The sequence below is a fragment of the Athene noctua genome, chromosome 2 (genome assembly GCF_965140245.1).
Source record: "Athene noctua chromosome 2, bAthNoc1.hap1.1, whole genome shotgun sequence".
Taxonomy (NCBI): Eukaryota; Metazoa; Chordata; class Aves; order Strigiformes; family Strigidae; genus Athene; species Athene noctua.
Genome location: NC_134038.1, coordinates 154,996,386 through 155,015,037, shown reverse-complemented (window position 1 = coordinate 155,015,037; position 18,652 = coordinate 154,996,386). Strand labels below are relative to the sequence as shown.

The 18,652-nt window shown below is 38.4% G+C and overlaps 1 protein-coding gene across 4 annotated transcripts in view; it reads left to right on the top strand.

Annotated features, from left to right (window-relative positions):
- DCLK3 (doublecortin like kinase 3) overlaps positions 1-18,652 on the top strand; it is a 52,048-nt gene that overhangs the window by 17,445 nt on the left and 15,951 nt on the right. The window contains exons 3-5 of one of the 4 annotated variants that reach the window (XM_074900781.1): positions 5,346-5,478; positions 6,407-6,574; positions 7,433-10,957. The exons of 1 other annotated variant lie outside the window; for it this stretch is intronic. In XM_074900781.1, coding sequence (XP_074756882.1) covers positions 5,346-5,478; positions 6,407-6,574; positions 7,433-7,626 — 495 coding nt within the window. In that variant the 3' untranslated portion in view covers positions 7,627-10,957. Of the gene's footprint in view, positions 1-2,992; positions 3,069-5,345; positions 5,479-6,406; positions 6,575-7,429; positions 10,958-18,652 lie in introns of those variants that run through there. 2 more of the 4 variants (XM_074900780.1, XM_074900783.1) reach the window with 2 other exon arrangements.

Genomic DNA, 18,652 nt, shown 5'->3' with positions numbered 1-18,652 from the left:
ATAGTGCTGGCATCCTGGCTGTGGGATACATCTCGCTTCACTTCAGATTCCTGCACAGCGCGTGTTTAAGTCTGATTTAGTCTCCCTAGACTTTGTACACAGAGGACAGAAATAGGTATGTACTTTTAGGTGTTGACTTGTTTGTCCTACTTTGGGGTCTTCCTTTGGTGAGGTGAATCTTGTCCTTTCTTTTTCTTGTCAAGAGTTTTTTCTCTAACCCTTTTCAGCAAATGGGAGATGGAAGAGAAAAGATCCTTGGTCTGTTTTACAAAGGAAATGCGTTTATTTACTGTAAACCTGCTTTGTGTGAGAATCCAACCCTGTTTCTAATGACTTTTGAATGTACTGGCTAATTTCCATCAGAGTTGACAGAGAAGCAGAAAACTGGGGAAAAAAAAATTTCCATATGTTTCACAAAAATAAGCAGCTGGGGAAAGAAGGAAAGCTGTTTCTGTCCTTACAGAGGAAAAGGTGGAAATACACTTTGATGTCTAGTGTAGTTTAATTCATTGACACAGGAGAGAGTAGGAAACCTGGTTTAATTATTAGTTCACTGCACAACTGTTCCTCTTATGGAACTGTCCTCTAGTTATAAGCTTCTGTAACAGTTCACTACCATCCTTTTCTGTTTCCCCCTCCCTCTTTCACTACTGTGTGTGCCCACAATGATCAGACTCCTTGCAGCATAGCTGTGAGGCAGAAGGGTGGTGACTTGCGCTACAGCAACAAAATCTGCTTGACAGCTGGTGTGAAGACAGCTGCTCTGACTCCCTCCCGTCTGCTAACAGAATCACCTCATTTAGGACTAGGTGTTCAGCAAGAAAACCTTTGCTACCAAGGATGAGCAATATGGTGTGTTTGGTCCCACAAAAGAAGCCAGTCACTTCTTTAATGCTACCAGCAGAATTGCCTGGCAAGGTTTTTAGCTAAGGGACTGATTAATTCTACAGGTGCTGGCATTTCTTGACTTGTGAGTGAGAAATTAATTTCAAAGTGTAGACAGTGTTTTTCCAGGTTATAGCTGTAAAAGACACAAAGTGACCTCCTTGCTCTCTTTTAGGGGGAAGGAAGAGGGAGAGTTGCATTTCTGATTGTATACTCATCTCCTCATATGCTTCCCAAACATACTAATAGGGTAATTATTTAGCATTCAGCTTCATAAATAAGAAAAGTGTTATAGCTTCTTATGTGTTTGAGCTTTTTTCCTGCCCTCTTTCTCAAATTTTCATATATATGAGAATTTCAAGTATAGCCTTTCTGTCCTTTAACTTTGCTTTTATGACACTATTTACATATACACAAAGCACTGTCAGAGGTTTTGGAGTGCATTTGAGCTAAAATCCTATTTCACCAGTTAGTTGTCTATAGAGCTTTCAGTATGATAAACCTACACAGGGAATTTTCTGTAAGACTTTTCATAGAGATTCTTCTAGCTAGCAGCAAGGGTTGTCTGAAACTCAAACATGTAAGCAGTATTTTTTCTTTAGATCTATCTATTTCTAACATACAAAACCTCCCATGGGCTAGCTTGCTTTCATGATGTCTATAAGAAAAGTCTTTGCTGCCATATATATAATAGCATACAGAGAAATATTAATGTTATAAATCATCATCTTAAACACACTGATGGATTTCACAAGGTAGATATGAATAGATGCGTAAACAAACAAGAGCATGAAGTGCTGGGAGTCATCAACAGACAGGAGAAAAGGAAAAGATCAATTTATCCCCTTCTTTGAAGATGAACTTGGCTTTGTATTTGTATATTATAATCTTCTGGATGTATGGCTGGGATACCTAGAAATCTCCAGACAGTATTCTAATACCCTGCTATGGCATCTGTATTTGAGAGAGTAGTGAGCAATTCTGACTATCTTTAGTTGAAGACTACTAGATACTGGCTTCCCTTGCAGTTGAACTACCAAAGTAGTTGTATGGCCTAAAATGTCCGACTATAGAAAGCGTACTGAAGACTGGTCTTCCGTATCTCGACTCTATAGGCAGGTAAGACAAGGCAACACTTTTAAATGGACTTTTGGGACCATTCTTTGTAGTCTTAAATGCAGAAACAGTAATAGCTGTCTCTTAGGTGTTACAGTAATATTAATATATTAATTTAACGTAACCATTTTTGCTTTGTTCTCACCATTTCACAGAGGACATATTGTAGATGTCAGAGGCTAGGTTTCTCTTGAACAGGTTATATGTTTCTGTGATACTGCTGTGAGTAGTCTGGCCTCAGGAAGGAATAAAAGCAACCTGAGAAGCTTTTGTTTTTACAGCGAAGCATATCTGCATGCTCAAGGTCGTACCAGGTGACGGAAGGTAGACTGGAGAGTACAAATTTGGTGATGAAGGGAATGCTCACTCTGCCCGAGCTGACTTTGATTTGTTCTGAGCATAGTGCCAGTGAAGATGCTGAGGTTTTCATGCATGCTGACAGGTTACATGCTGTCTTTGAAATGACTGTCACAAAGCTGTCAAAATATAGACATGGTGCATGCTGTTCCTACCTGTTCCATTGTTAAGTAAAATGAAAGCTTAGTGGTTTTGTCCTGGAAGAACAGATGGTGCAGTGTTGCCACCTTGTGCTGTGATGAGAGATTAGGAGTCTGGTGTCCTGATAAAAGAAAATGTACAACAGTTTATTTTACAAAGCAATACATTTCCTGCTGATTTTGGGATTGGGATTAAGACCAGTGTGTTCTCCACCCTCCCCACCCCCCTGCTGGTTTCTAAAAATTTATATAGACAGTTCAGTATTATTGTCTTAGTACAGTAGCATGCAAGATATTAGCTGAAATTCTGCATGACGTAAGTTTCTTATATGATTTTAAAAGCTCCTGCTCATATTTTCATAGTACGTATAAAATTCAATATTTCAGATGTGAGTTTTTGTGGCCTTCTACCACTATTACTTCTATTGTTAGAATATAAATCCTGTGAATAGATGCAGCTCTAGAATGTGTTACCATTGTAATTTATTTTTCAGCTTCGTCAGCTGTGTCCACAGTGCATCATGGCAAAAAATCATCATGAGGTTGACTAATATAAGAAGAGAAAATAGCTAAGGCATTTCAGCTTTCTTCTGCAGAAGTTTCGACTACATGGTTGTCGTAAACTTTATTTTCAGTTTCATACTAAAATAGTTTTTCTTAGAAAAACAAAAAAAACCCAAAATGTATTACTTAAAACTAGACAAGTGCTTATATTTTCTATAAAGAAGATAAAAATGGATTGGTAGGTTATAATGTATTATTTTGAAAGGTATTTTTTTCTGAAAAAAATAAAATAACCAAAACCTTTTTGCTTAATCAAAATTGTGTGAGTGCTTATAGTTTCTATAATGATGGTAAACAGGGATTAGTCAGCTGAAATGTAAGAGAGCAAATTTTGTCTCCTCTGTGCCCTTGGTTGTCTTGTAAGAAAGACCATCTTAAATTTGGCTTTCTTAAGCACTGTCTGATGGCAAAGCATGAGGTGTTAAAGATGGAGTATACCTGTCCCATTATACTCCAGTTTGTCCATTGAAAACTGGAGTCCAGATTTCCTTGGCATTATTGTAGACATTTTAGCTGCTGGTGTGTTCCCCATAGTTCCAGAGACAGACCATTTTTCATCTAAAGCAAATTCATGACATTTTTTTACCTCTTAAAGAATATTTGAGTATCAGTCACCAGTATTAAGAATACTACATTCTTCATGATTTAGCCTTTAAAAATAGAATCATACACTAGCTTGGGTTGGAATGGATCTTTAAACATCATCTAGTCCGACCCCTCTTGAAATGAACAGGGACATCTTCAACTCGATCAGGTTATTCAGAGCCCCATCCAACCTGGCCTTGAATGTTTCCAGGGGTGGGGCACCAACCACCTCTCTGGGAAAGCTGTTCCAGTGTTTCACAAGCCTCATCATAAAAAATGTCTTCCTTATATCTAGTCTGAATCTACCTCCTTCAGTTTAAAACCATTATCCCTTGTCTTGTTGGTACAGGCCCTACTAAAAAGCCTGTCCCCGTCTTTCTTATAAGCCCCTTTAAGCATTGAAAGGCTGCAATGAAAGTCTCCCCAGCTGAACAACCTCTACTCTCTCAGCCTTTTCTCGTAGAAGAGGTGTTCCATCCCTCTGCTCATTTTTGGTGTTTCTCCTCTGGATCTGCTCCAACAGGCCCATGTGTTTCCTGAACTGAGGATCCCAGAGCTGGATGCAGTACTGCAGGTGGGGTGTCATGAGAGCAGAGCAGAGGGGCAGAATCATCTCCTTTGACTTTCTGACCACACTTCTTTTTATGCAGCCCAGGATATGGTTGGCTTTCTGGGTTAGAAGTACACATTGTCAGGTCATGTCCAATTTTTTGTCCACTAGTATCCCCAGGTCTTTCTCCTCAGGGCTGCTCTCAATCTCTTCATTCCCCAGTCTGTATTGGTACTGGGGATTGCCCAGTTGAACCTCAGAAGGTTCACATGGGCCCACTTCTAGAGATTATCCAGGTCCCTCTGGATGACATCCCATCCCTCAGGTGTGTCAACTGCACCACTCAGCGTGATGTTGTCTGCAAACTTGCTGAGGGTGCACTTGATCCTGCTGTCTATGGCATTGACGTATTTTGTTTCTTAATGTTTCATTAACTAATTCATAACAAATGTAGACCCATGCTTACAAAATTAGAATGGGAAGAAGTGATTTAATCAGTTGCCAGGTGGATGTAGGAGATGAGAACTGCTGAAAAGACCCATTTAGGAAGACATTCTGCATGGATCCGTTTCTCCAACTCTTACTATGTTATGACTGTGACTCATTTATTTTCAGGGCAACAGGTAGAGTAGCAAAGCGATTTGCAAAGGAAATAAAGCCGTTGGTTGGTTGGTTGGGTTTTTTATTAAGCCAGTATGATGGAGATGTGCTTTTCAAGTAATGCTGTAAAGTCAGTAGTTTATCTGGGAATATTGCATTTAAGCATAAAGGCACCCACAGCATTCTTTGCTTTCCTAGGGGAAAAGAAGAGTTTACTTTGCCAAGAGGAAATAATATTTCATTGACTCTTGGTTATTTTTTTCTTCCTTCTTTTCATTTCTTGGAAAGTACAGTGTACCAGAGTTTGTACAACAAAGTTTTCTTTTTCTGTTATTGCTTGTCCTCTTAAATATCTGCACTCTCTTAGCATATGGGGGAAAAAACACTTTCTGAATACTGTTTATCAAAATACTGTTTCCATTTGATGTTGCTTTATTTGAAGGCACTGTTTTTAGAACGTTTTCCTGTTTATTGTTAACTACTTCCTTTATGTTTTGCTCTTTTAAAATGCATCAGGACTAAATATATTTATTTTTCATTGAGTATAGGTTCAGCATAATGCAGATAAATCTACTACACTGAAACTAGCAGATTTTGGCCTTGCAAAGCAGGTTACGAAACCCATATTTACTGTGTGTGGAACACCAACGTATGTTGCCCCTGAAATACTTGCTGAGAAGGGTGAGTGTATATATTTATAATTTGTCATAAATCATACAATTACCCTGAACTTTCTAATCATGGAAGTATTCCAGAATGTTTCAACCTACTGATGTCTTTGCAGGGTAGGAGGTTGGCTAGCAGTGTAATCTGTGAAAGGAAAGGAAACCTTTAAGGTTTTGACAAACATAAGCATGACATCCATCATGTCTGCATTATTAATGTCTATGGTAATAGAACGCTGATTTCCAAGCAGACAAGCCATAAAATATCATAGATGGTAACTGTTAAAGTGGGGAAATGAACAAAAGTTCATGTGACAACCTGAGGGTAGTCAGCCCCGTTTCATGACTGTAACCCAAACAACTTTTCAAGGCCCCTAACAATGCAAAAACATTGTAAACATGTGCATTAAACTTACATAACAAGCCAAAACATGTTTTGCATCAGAAGAAATTTTAGAGATTTCACATCCAAAAAGATTCAGACCTGGAAAGGAGTCAGTTCTGTTGATGACTCAAGCAAAGCTATTTCTGGTTTTTGTTCTGTGGAGCTGGGTTGCACATCTCCAGTTATTTCCAGTTTCAATGGAAACTTGGCACTCTCTTAGTGATTTTTTGAAGGGAATCTGAGGAGAGCTATTTTAGAAATATATGCTGTGTTTTCTCAATTAGTCTCCAATTGACGCTGGCCTTGTGAGACAGTATTTGTGAAACATGTCGAAGAAGAGAGGCACTTTGTGAGAGCTGTAGCTATTAACAGGCAGAGCAGCTCAGCTTCTAAGTGTGGTGTACCAGCCACGTATTCTTTTGCTGACCTCAACTTTTTGAGAAACTGAGCAGAGCTTCTGTGTTTCTCGGAAAATAGAATGAAAAAACCCCAAAAGTTCCTTACCAGTTATGAGTTTTCTTCCTAAAACAGGACTGTTGGTTTGTCTTTTCTTCCTTAGGCTATGGGCTCGAAGTAGATATGTGGGCAGCCGGTGTGATCCTTTATATTCTGCTCTGCGGTTTTCCCCCTTTTCGCAGTCAGGAACGTGATCAGGAAGAACTGTTTCAGATCATACAGCTGGGTCACTATGAATTCCTTTCCCCATACTGGGATAATATTTCTGCAGGTAAGATTCAGTATATGTGGCAGATCTGAGAAGTGACAGACTTCTTCCCTGGAGTGAGAGGAATTCCATTTTGTTTGGGACAGTGAGCTCAATGAACTTAATTTTTCTTTTCTCCGATCCTGTGTTTTCTTTCAATGTGAATTTAGTCCTCTGGTAGCATCGGTGGCTGTGAATCTGCATATTAGGTCTGATTGATTTAATTGGTTGCTTCCTTTCTGAGGGAAGAGCAAGGTTTTCTTTACCTTGCTTATATGAATTGTCTCCGTAGAAAAAGGTACCAAAATAATCTCTAGGGTTATGTTAGATGGTAAAGATGTATGCAGAAATCTCAAAAGCTGAGAAAGAAATCCTTGCTCTGCAGAACACAGATGGGTTCTGCAGTGGGTAATTTTTTCCTTCTCACAGACTAGTACAGTGTCTTTTGTGCACTCTTCAAAATCAGAAATCCTAAAACCTCTCCCTCCTTATACAGTCTTCTAAAGAACATGCTCAACAACATTCTATGACTTCTATGCTCCTTGAGGGATGAGATACCCAATGCTAATTCCTGTGAATCTGAACACCTAGCCTGATGCCTTCAGCCTGCTTTCAAGATAAAATTCCCTTCACTTTCTTTTCTCTTTCTGAATGGGAGAATGGTATCAGTAAAAGATATGCTTGGAGATTTAACATTTCCTGTCACTAGTTCTAAATCCAATTGTTAGAATATCTCCTGAGGATTGTCACAAAAGTCATTATGGCAAAACTAATAAGAAAAAATAAGAAGGGCATTTTATGTAGGTATAACTGTCAGCAGCATCATGTCACTGTTCTTTTCCCCTTTATCCTTTTCTCCTTTTCTTTCTTTTATAATAGCAGCAAAAGACCTCATAACCAGGCTGTTGATAGTGGATCCCCATAAGCGCTACACAGCACGACAAGTACTTCAGCACCCTTGGATCAGAACAGCTGGAAAAACTAACAGCAGAAATTTGCAGAGAGAAGTGACAATAAATATTGAGCGTCATTTCCGGGCCCAGCGCCGAAAGGAAGTTGCTGATGAGGGCTCATGAAATCTCTTCAAGCTTGTTTAGTCTTCTTTTTCTTGTTTAACCAAATTTGTTTTCTTTTCCAAATGAATTGGTCCTTTAGTGTATAGCTGTTGCTGGCTATCGCCATGCCTTTTTTTTTTTTTTATTCTGAGATTCTGAAGGACAGTGATTAAGTTCATATCCACTTCCCTCTGATGTTTCTTAGGAGTCTCTCTGTTGACGGCAGTGGGGACTAGATATTTCCTGGAGGGTATCTATTATTTTTCTTTAAATACTGATTTGGATTTTTACATTACAAAACATTTATCTGATTTAGATGACAAATGTTTGCTTCTGTGGCTGACCCTAGTGATGACTCTTGTCTTGTTTTGTATGATATCTTCCAGGAGTTTTTTGTTTATAATGTTTTGTATTTATAATGTTTTAAAAATAGCTGTCTGCATCCACATCCTGCACTAATTCTCTAAACTGTTTTTTCACCAATTCCTGCTAGCAATGGAGAAGGTGAAGGAATAAAAAAAAAAAAAAGTAAATATATGCTTTAACTATAGGATATGTTAAGCAGCAAGATACTATTTATTAAATTGTGAGGGAAGAAAAATCCTTATAGACTAAATCAGATATTCTATGATAACTCCCTTGGCAACATCTTTCTTTGGATGTTTTCAGGGACAGGGTAGTAGATGGTACAATGTTTCTGTTAAACAATGGTGGTGCCATGTAGTATGGTAGTTTCATTTGTTTATGAGAAGAAGTGGGAAGATATCATGGCTGATACCTTTTCAAGACTGTAGTAATAACTTTCAAAGAGCTCTTTCCCTACTCTGGGAAGCAGAAGTTAAACAATTCTAAGGCAACTTCAGTTCTTTTCCCAAAGGTGTATTTATGGAATGATAACTCAAGCTTTTTTTTCATACTGATTTTTTCTTAGAAGCCATCCACATGCATCTGTGACTCTTCCATGCTGATGGAAAATAGAAAGCTGGGAGGCTGCTTTTGTGACTTCAGTTAATCCTCGGTTCCCCTTTCATCCACACACTTCATAGCTAAATTGCTTTTATATGCTTTTGCAGTGTAGTTTAACAATTGTTTGGGTTTTTTTTCCTTGTTGCCTTCCCTGGGGACTCTCTCCTTGCTTCCATGAGAATGGGCAATGGGATGAAATTACATTAAAATTCAACTTGAGGAAAAACAACTTGTTTGCGATGGAAAGGTCTCCCAGGGGAAGTGCCAGATGCTTCATTGCATGTTTTTTTATAATTTGATTGGATGCAGTTGTAAAGAAATCCTGGGGGAAAAAATACAGTCCTGAGAAGGGCCATGACCTAGAACAACTTTTGAATCTCAGAATTTTTGGTTAACTAACCAAATCCAGAAAGCACTTGAGTTGTCTGTTTTATAATGCTTTGTTCATGAGTTACATGTACTAGCAAATAATATTGATGTTAAAGCATCAGTGGTATTAGCATTGAATTCTTAGCTTTTAGAAATGAATGAGGGTATTTTAAATTGCAGAGCTGCTGCTCTGCCTGTGTATTTCATAACAAGAAATGTCAGAAGCATTTCAGAATCGATAGAGCATTTTAATCGCTATATGAACCAGAATATAATTTTTGGTGAGTGCTAGTATTTTGTGTGAACTTACTGAATTACCAAAAAGTATGGAGTATTGTCATCATGTTTCTGTTTCAACTTGTGACTGTTTTGCTACAAGAATGATATATGAAAGTAGAGACAACTTGACTTTTAAAGAAGAATTGCACTTTCATTTGAACTGGCTTATTTTTAATACATGCTGGAATAAGACTTTCTGTGGAGTTCAAGAATTTGTGAAACAAACCAGTCAAATCTTTACTGTATGCCCAAGTAGTAGATATATGATGTGTTATACCTCTGCTTTAGAGGCCCTGAGTCAGGAAGACTTCCCTTTTTCCCTTTTTAAGTGCTTTCCTGAGTTAAGGCTATGTGTGACCTAATATTCTAAAAAGCATTATGTGGTCTTTGAGTACTAGTAATAACTTCTCTGTTAATTTAAGTCTATTTTGGATAGGAAACTGTGGAAAAATAGTTTCTGACTTGCAATATTATATTTTGTAATTATTTTATTTTTAATATAGCCATTTAGGAATAAAGTTTGAAGTGACAAAAATAATATTTTATCAGCAATGAATCTGACAGTTTGGAGATTGTGCTACAAGTTGCCTTTTTCACCTTTAAGAACCTGTCTACAGCCTTATTCATCGTGAAGAAGATAGAGAATTTGCTTGTAATGAATATAAATGTAGAGTTTTTTCAAATATTTTGTTTTTCTCTCAAATTCTCTGGGTCCCAGACCGACTAAACATGGCTGTGCTGTGTACTGTCACTGCATTGCATCTGTAAGTACAGACACTGCTGTGACAGTGCTGAGGGACTGGTTTGTTGGTGTTGTTAATAGACATGTGGCATTATGCCCTCCTTCAGGTTGGAGGCTGTGAAAGCTTCCAGGTGCTTCTCAGGGTTTTTGCTTCTTTCTTTCTCTCTCTCTCTCTCTCTCTCTCTCTCTCCTATTTAGATACTGCTTCTTTTCTCCCATTGCTTCCAGTGTTCTTGCTCTGCCCCCATGCTACTCTAAGGGGTCCATGTCTCTAGTCCTTATGGTTTAAGCTGCTTGAAGCAATGAGAACACATACCATTCTGGAGAGCTCAGCCTCAAGCATTGATGCTGATGCTGAAGGTTAAAGGATTAGAGAGGACTCAGACAAAAAAAATGGTGAAAAACCCTTATTGGTCTCAAAGATGTTCCCTCATCTCTTACTGTCTTTTCTCAGTCTTTTCCCACTGTATGATATTCCGATGCAGACCTGATCTTTATCCCTCTGTAAGACAGTTTCTAAACAAAATTCATACTCTAGAGGTGAGGATTTTTGCTGTTCTTATTTCCTTTCCTGTGATTTTTCTAGTAATTACTGTCTTCCCTGGGTTCTGGAGTCATCTTCCCCATATGCTTTCATTTCTTGATTGCTTCCATTGTCTACAGGAGGTCTGAGGAAGCTCAAAACTGTGGAAGATTAAAGTCTCACAGAGAGCAGGTTCTTGCTGATTTGCTAGGAAGAAGAAATATCCCTCCTTGCCCTTCATTAAATTTCTGTGATTTAGACTCTCATATGGCCTTACATTCCACTGAAAGTAAAACAAGCTATGGTGTTCCTAGCTCTTTAGATACTTACAATGAAGAAAGTTAGAATATACCAAAAAAACCAAACACCACTACCACCACCACCCCCCAAAAGCTAAGTGCAAAATGTGGAATTCATATTGCAGACCTCAATAGAAAAGATCCAATTACAGAAGATTTGCTAGGTCTAAGGCAAGAGAAGGGAAGAACTTGTTTGTTTCCTGCAAGCTTTTGCAAATCAGCTGGGTAGCAATCCTTTCGTGCCTCTTAAAGGTGCTAGTTGATTCCTGTCTCACAACCAAAGATCCTGACTGGGTTCTTTTTATCCCAGGATTATTTCATTAGTATCTGGTATTGACTATTCCAAATTTTTCTCTCTTTAGAAATCAGAGACCCTGATTCTCTGTTATCTTTAACCATAAACTTGGCTATTCTCTAACTGGTTACAGTTTTTAATCACACTCTCAGATTTTCATGCCCTAACTGTAAGACTTCTCAGATATTTGAGGCACCAAACATATAGAATTGGGTCATCAATATTTCATTTCCTAGTGACACACATGTCTCATAGTCAGAGTTGGGGTTTTTTTTTATTATTTTATTACTGGATCAGCACTTAAAATCACAGTCAAAGCTTTCCAACTACAGTAGTGACAGAAGTGGTCACTGTAGGATAGTTGGGGTCTATGTAAGGATGTGCTTCTTCCAGAGATCAGCCGAAGAGTCCTACTGAGCATTTTGATCATCCATTTCGAGCATCCTTGAAAAACAATGTTAATAGCTTTGTGACTGTTAGGTGTTTCTGAACCTAAAGTTCAAGCTTTTAGTGACTGCCTGTGACTGACAAACCAAGTAGTAACTCTCCAGTGGTACACTTTCCACTGTCTAAAGATGAAGTGGTCTCTGGATATCCCCCTCCATTTGTCCACCAAGATCAACATCTTCACTTTCATGTATGCTATTACATTTCATTGATCCTAGACCTCACCTCTGTTATCTGCCTGTCATCTAACTTCTCCCCTCAGATGACTCCCATTACTGAAAGATGACAGCATTTTCACATATTAATATCTATCTCTTCAGGAAATTCTGGCCTTAGAAATGGGAAATAGGAATGGGGCCAGTGCAAGAACTGAACAAAAATTTTTGAAAGTATTTAGGCATCTGAAAGTGTGTAAAAGATACTCGTATTTCACATTGCATAGTGCGTATCTGCCTTAAAATGAGCAATGGGAATTTGGTCCATGCTTGTATCTTTAGTCGCCTAATATTTAAAAATGTGTGACCAAGAGACTTGTGATTGAAACTTGGCAGCACGGCAGAGACTCTGTTTCCTCTGAGACAGACACTTTAACTTCTTTTATTCAGGGACCCCTCTTCATCTAAGATTGTTTAGCAACTCTTTGGAATAGCTGAACTCAAACCCCATTAAATCAGCCATCTCTGTTCTGACTGGCATTATAGGTCAATTTGCCATCTCTCTGTTACTGGAATTTTTATCTGTGGTGTGAAAAGAGGGATAGTGGGATGTTATTTTCTGAGCTTGGACCTTTTGGGTTATGGTCTTACTGTGAGAGTGAAATTTGTGGAGTTGACTGCTTGCTTTTCTGCAAGTATCCAGATTTGAGGTGGTATTCAGTCTGCTTGAGAATATAGTAAATTTGCTTATAAACTGATCTTCCCAAAAGGCCCAAGTAAGTATCAGTCTGAAATCTCCTACCATTTCTTCTGTCACCTAGATTTCTCTTAATTTGAGCAACATATGGAAAATTCTTTTTATGTCACTGGGCATTCATTTTATTGCGTTCTCTGAGTTCACCTGTACAATTCTCTACTGTTGACATTCTTGCTCCTAAAAGGAATATGGACACTTTAACTAGGCTGACAGTGTATACTGGCACTGTTTGTTTTACAATATGGTTTATTTGCAACTAGGCTGAAGGTGTAATTTTCTAAATTAAAATACATTCTAGACTTCAGCAGAAAAATGGTTGTTACTCCCCACCCGCCTCCCCCTGCAATAAAGGTTAACTCTATAGTGGATGTTATATGTCAGTATTCTTTCCAATAAATTGGGAAGCAATTGTGTGGCCAAGTATTTTGAGATTTTTTTTTTTTTTTTCTGACAGTTTCTCTATTTGGGAAATGCTTGTTTTAAAAAGGTTTGCAATTTCATTAAGTATTAGGTGCACCTTCATTTACACTTAGAAGGACCCATTGTAATGCTGCAGTCCTTTGCTTACAGGTGTGTTTTTCTTTGCTGCTATACGTAATCCCATCAAAACCAACACAATTCTTTGCAAAACTGGAGGTGAGATTCAAACACCATTTTTGTCCCTGTACTGCATTAATCATGTCTGCTATGATGTTAGAGTGATCATGACAAGCAGAGCTAGCTTCATGGCAGCTTAATGCACACAGAAGTGAATTCTCCCATCATTAATTCATACTAAGCAAATCTTTTTCTAAACAAACTTGAATTTTACATTGTTTGTTGAAACAGGCCTTCTAGTTGAAGTTGAGTTGATTGCAAAAGTGGCTTTTTCAAAGGACACATTTTCTTAGTAGCTTGCATATATTTCAGTTGTTATTAAAAATGGTATTTTTCTGCAGGTCTGCAGTATCAGCTGAAGCAACGGAAATAAAAATGCATCTAATATTGATGGTGTTTTTGAAGGAGCTAGATTTTCTGGGTGTGAGCATATGTGATAAAGTGGCTGCCAGTGAGAATCAGTACAGGCTCTCATTTATTACATATTGGTACTTAAGAGACCACAGCCTCCTCACTGCTCTTAGATTAAGTATAGACTGTTAGGAATGAATGACTTTTATGATAATCACACATATATTGCACTACATTTTAGTATAGGTAGCTAATTAAATCTGATTTAATGATTTACTGTTAGGAGTGGGATTCAATTTTGTTTCCTGTGTCAGTAGGAGTTGAAGTCAGAGTGCAGCAATATTTTTTTTAAAAAAATGTGCCATTAAAGTTGTCACTGCTACATGCTATTTCTTTGGAAAGAAGAGATGACCCCTTATATCATACAATTTACTGATTCATTCTGTTGCCTTGAGTTATAAACAGATGATGTATTCTTGCAGAATTTTATCTTTTGAAATTTGAGCTGTTTTGATAGTCATAGCAATTGGAAAACCAGAAAAAGTAACTCTGTTAACCTTAAACTGTCACTGGAAATGTATTTTGTTTTCTGAATTCAGAAACTGAAACAAAGAGCTGGGACCATCTAAAAATTTAGAGGAATTCTGGATTATTCCTATAGTAAGTGTTTCAGCAAGTCAAGCAATAAGAATATTTGACGTTGTGAGAACACTGAGCCATGTAGTACCTTGCTAGGGAGCAGCAGGTGCTACAACAGTCAACTTCCAAAAGTGTTTGAGATTGTGTTATAGGATAAGGGATGCAGGACTGAATAAGGGGTGTTCCTTCTAATCACTGGAAAAATGTGGTGCATCATAAACAAAAGGTTATTCCTGCATCGTTGCTGTGTTAGTTGGTAAAGCTTTCAAGGTGTCATTGACAACCACAGTCTTGTAAGAAGGCATTTCTCATGAAGAATTTCAGCATAAAACATTTTAGATAATGTTTAATGTCAAGGATTTCAGCAGTGAAGGCTATTTTTCTAAAAAACGGAAGCCTATGGTCATTAACTACCATGGTCAGTTGTCAAGAAAACCTTATTGCTGGATTTTTAAAAAGAGCGCAATTTTGTGATCCTAAGCATTTGCAACTACCCAGCTTGCAATGTTGACAGTTTTAATGACATTGTAATGCTTCAGCATATGAAGTTAATATTCAACAGGCTCAGAAGAAACCTGTGTGCCTATTGTTGGATGGAAATAAATGGTTCAAATAAATTTTATTCATTTCAGCATGGCTGTTAACATACTGGCCAAAAAAACATTCACAGAATGACTGATGAGTTGAAAGGTGTATTGCTGACCAGTATTTCGAATGGAAGTGTAATGTTGTGTCCTTAAAATTGCGAGCATGTTGTCTGTTTGGCTAAAGGCCAGCACATGTCCTGATAAGGTATTATTTCTATGTGCCTTAAAGAGAGAGAGAGACAGAATGTAAAGTGGCCCCTCACCATTTGAAAGAAAAAAGATTATGAAAAAAAAAAAAAAAAAAGGGGAAAAACAAGAGGAGAAAAAGCTGAAGAGAAATGTAACTTTTTTCAAAACGCTTTATTTTCTTAAGTCAATCAGTGCTGTGGACAAATCTACAAAGCTTTATGAGTGAAATAAAAATTGTCTTTTCCCATGCTGGTGCCCAACATTCCTGTGATGGTTCCCCAGTTCTTTCTGTGTGTCTGGGGATAACTGATTCCAAACAGACACTATAACAACCACTAGCTGGACAGTAATTCCCTAACAATGGAATCCCTTAAAAGAAATAAAAGCAGAATTTCTCCACCATGTAAATAACTCTGAGCAATTATTCAGCCACACAATTTTAAAGAAGCTTATTTTTAAATGCTTTCATAACTCAGGCAGGTAATGTTCAAGGGACAAATAGTCAGAGCTGGATGTTAGAATGTGACAATAATAAACCCCTCCTGACAGATGAAGCCTCACATAAATTAATGGCAAATGACTGTTAAGGTTGTAAAATTAGAATATTTCAAAACCTGTGTTTAGGTACACAGTTCACCTGGGGAACAGTTGCAGGAAATACGAGGAAAACTTGATCAAAGATACACAGATAAGACTCTCAACAACCAGGAAAATAAACAGGTTCTCTAATTGCCAAAACGGACCACTGAATGTGATGGTCACTGAAAATGATCCCGTATTTCTTTTATGATGAAATATTTCTTTTATTTATTTTAAGTTCTGAGAGTGGTATCTTAAAAACCACCAAGAAAAGTTTTATATTGTCACTTCCTGTGAAATAATGGTAAGTAGGGTCGACTTAGCTCTGAGTGGTATGGTGTAGCTGGGAACTGTTAATGCTGGGTGGATGGCTGGGCTGGATGATCTTCAAGGTCTTTTCCAACATAGACAATTCTGTGATTTATGCTTTTGCAGTAATTAGCTTTGAAAATTCCATCCTCCATTTAAAATATTTTCTTCTGGTTATTAATCCAGTTTTTAAGGAAAATTGAAACAGATTTTGATGACATTAATCTTGGCTCCTATGTACCTGCCATCAGCAGAGATTCCTTCATGAGCAGTTTCCAAAATGTGTATTTTGAAATTAAAAGATCTGCTGATGTTTCTGTGTGTTTCAATGGTTTTGAGCTGGTGTACACTGATGGAGACTCTTGCCCCTTAGTTGCACAAACCTATCGCTTGAGGCTTTTCCACTTAGCAGCTTCCATGCACGTGTTTTAACAATCTAAATGTTATATTCTGTGCTGGCTCTTCTGTAGTGTTAGTTCTTGGAGCTATCTGCTAGTGTTACTACTTTTCCATGTAGCAGAAAAAGAAGTATGTTATTCAAAATGTACTATGAAATATAACATTATCAGATCATTATTCTAATGAATCAGTGATAGGACTGCTATGGATTTTACCAACAATTAAACAACCTTTATCCAGAGTATCCTCCTGGTAAGCTCTTGGACAGATCCTGTATGAAGGATTCTGGGAAGAGAATAGACAAAGAATTCAGCAGCTTCATTCTGGCAAGGAACCCAGATTTACTGTCATTCGATTAATTTTGAGTGTCAAATGGACTGATAGAGGAAGGGTAAGGATAGGACAGCTTTTTTTTTTTTTTAAAGTGGAAGCCTTCTTACTAGCAGGCTACAATGTTTAGATTCTGGGGAGATTTTTTTATGCCAGTCCAAACTATATTTTGTGACTCCCAAACTAGAAGCTTTTCAGTTCACATGTCCATACACATTTGTGATTTTAAGTAGGACAGTTCTGTGTGGGCTGAAAAAGCATTCATAATTTTCATTGGTGTATTAGCTATTATACTTAGTTATTTTACTGCTTCTCGGGTGTGGTCTTTTTTGGTGAAAAATACAACTTGCAAAACAGTATCTATATTCAGGTTTTCAAGGCGATGCTTACTTTATATATGGTTCTTTGGAAAGAGATCCTTTGCATCGTGGAGTTGTGTGGATGGTTTTTGTTAACATGAAGCTTTTCTACATCTGTATTACCTAGATAATAATAACAGTGATGCTTCTGGGGATCCTCAAAGGCCTTAATGAACTTTAGCTCTTGTTTGTTTATTAGGCATTAGTGTCTTGATGCCTCAGTGAATGGCTTTGCAATAAGCCTTCTATAAAAGCACAGTAACCTGAATTCCTTCCCGGGAGGAATGCTGGAACACAGGGTGCAGGACAGATGGGATCCTGGATGCACACCTGCCCTGACAGCTGAAATGATTTCGGGCAGGTTCTGGTGTGGAGATCTGGAGGTCAGGGGCTGCTGCCATCCTGCTGTGGAACAAGAGAGGCTTCATGAGCGCAGAACAGCAGCAGCGTTTAGTTAGAGCAAAGCCTTGCCTGATGTCAGTCTGTCCTCCCACTCCTGCAGCTGTGGTCCCCAGTGACCTTGGGTCAGAGTCACCTTCTGTCCTTGAAATTCTTCCACTTCAACTTTGCCATGTCCAAATTTGAAGCCTCTGCTACTAGGAACGGCGAGAATAGCATTTAATGCTTGTACAGTGCTTCATGTGTTCAAAGCTCTTCTCAAACATTAACTAATTAAGCCTCAGCAAGTCCTTATGAGGCAGGTATTTATTCCAACTGAGTGTTTGCATTCACAATTAAGAATATGCTAGACATAATTCTGCTGTCAATCAGCCTAATTGACTTAAACATCTAATTGGGTGGGTTCCCCCAAGTAAGTTTGGTTTTAAAAAGGTTAGCCTGAGGAGGGGAATTATACAGTGGAGAAAAACAGAGTGCAAGAGGAAATCCTCTGTCAAGGAACATCAAGGACAGCTGTTGGTGGTGGTTTGAAAAGCAGCCAGGGAGACAGAAGCTATTCTGTCATTGTTGCAAAGTATCTTCAAAGAGGATTAAATTAACCTGGAGTTAAAAAGTCAGTTTTTGCAACTGGGTTTGTTTCAACAACAGAAATGCGAAGAGAAAATCCCTAGTGATAGCAAGGAGCTGTAGTAGCAGCAAGGGACTGAGGGAGGCTGCTCTGTGCAGACTCTCTATTCTGGACTTTTGTTTTGCTAGAGAATGACAGCTTCACTTCACAAGTTGCAGGAGGCCAGTGTGTAACCTGCATGAGGCTGACATGCGCCAGCATAAACATTTCTTAATGTGGTGTTGAATGGTTCAACATTCAATGTTCATCCCTAAAACACCAGTAGGTGGTACTCAAAAGATTAAATGTTTTCTGTCTGGGACACATGAGTTTAAGGGCAGCTGGAGATTGAATGATAAGTGGGAATTTTAAATTATAACTACATATAATAATGCATATTATAAGCATTATATGTATGATGGATACAATGAACAGATAAAATTACTCGCTTTTCCTAGCCAGCCAGGTACAGTGGTGAGCTCAGATCAGAAGACTTTATAAAGTTTGGAACACATCCACCAGACTTTGTGTGATGCTTATGGGACCCATGTGCTCAGGTCCCTCCTTTGAACTTCCCGCAGCCTGGGCTGTACACTGCACGCCTGCACAAGGCAGCGCTGTGAGCCCCTGTGCCACAGGGCCAGGCTGTCTGCCGTGGAGGTCTGGAGAGGGGGAAAAAGGTCACAAACGGGAGACCTGAGCTGACAAGTGTGGCCAAGGGAAAACCCTAGGCTCAAAGGGGTAGCTAAGAGTTGCTTATCTGCTGTGATTTCCCTGAGACATTTTCTGTGACTCTCAGGGGACTAGAAGGCATTTCAGAAGGTCACCACTTCATTTACTTCCAAGGTAAGATGCCTGTGGGCATTCCTG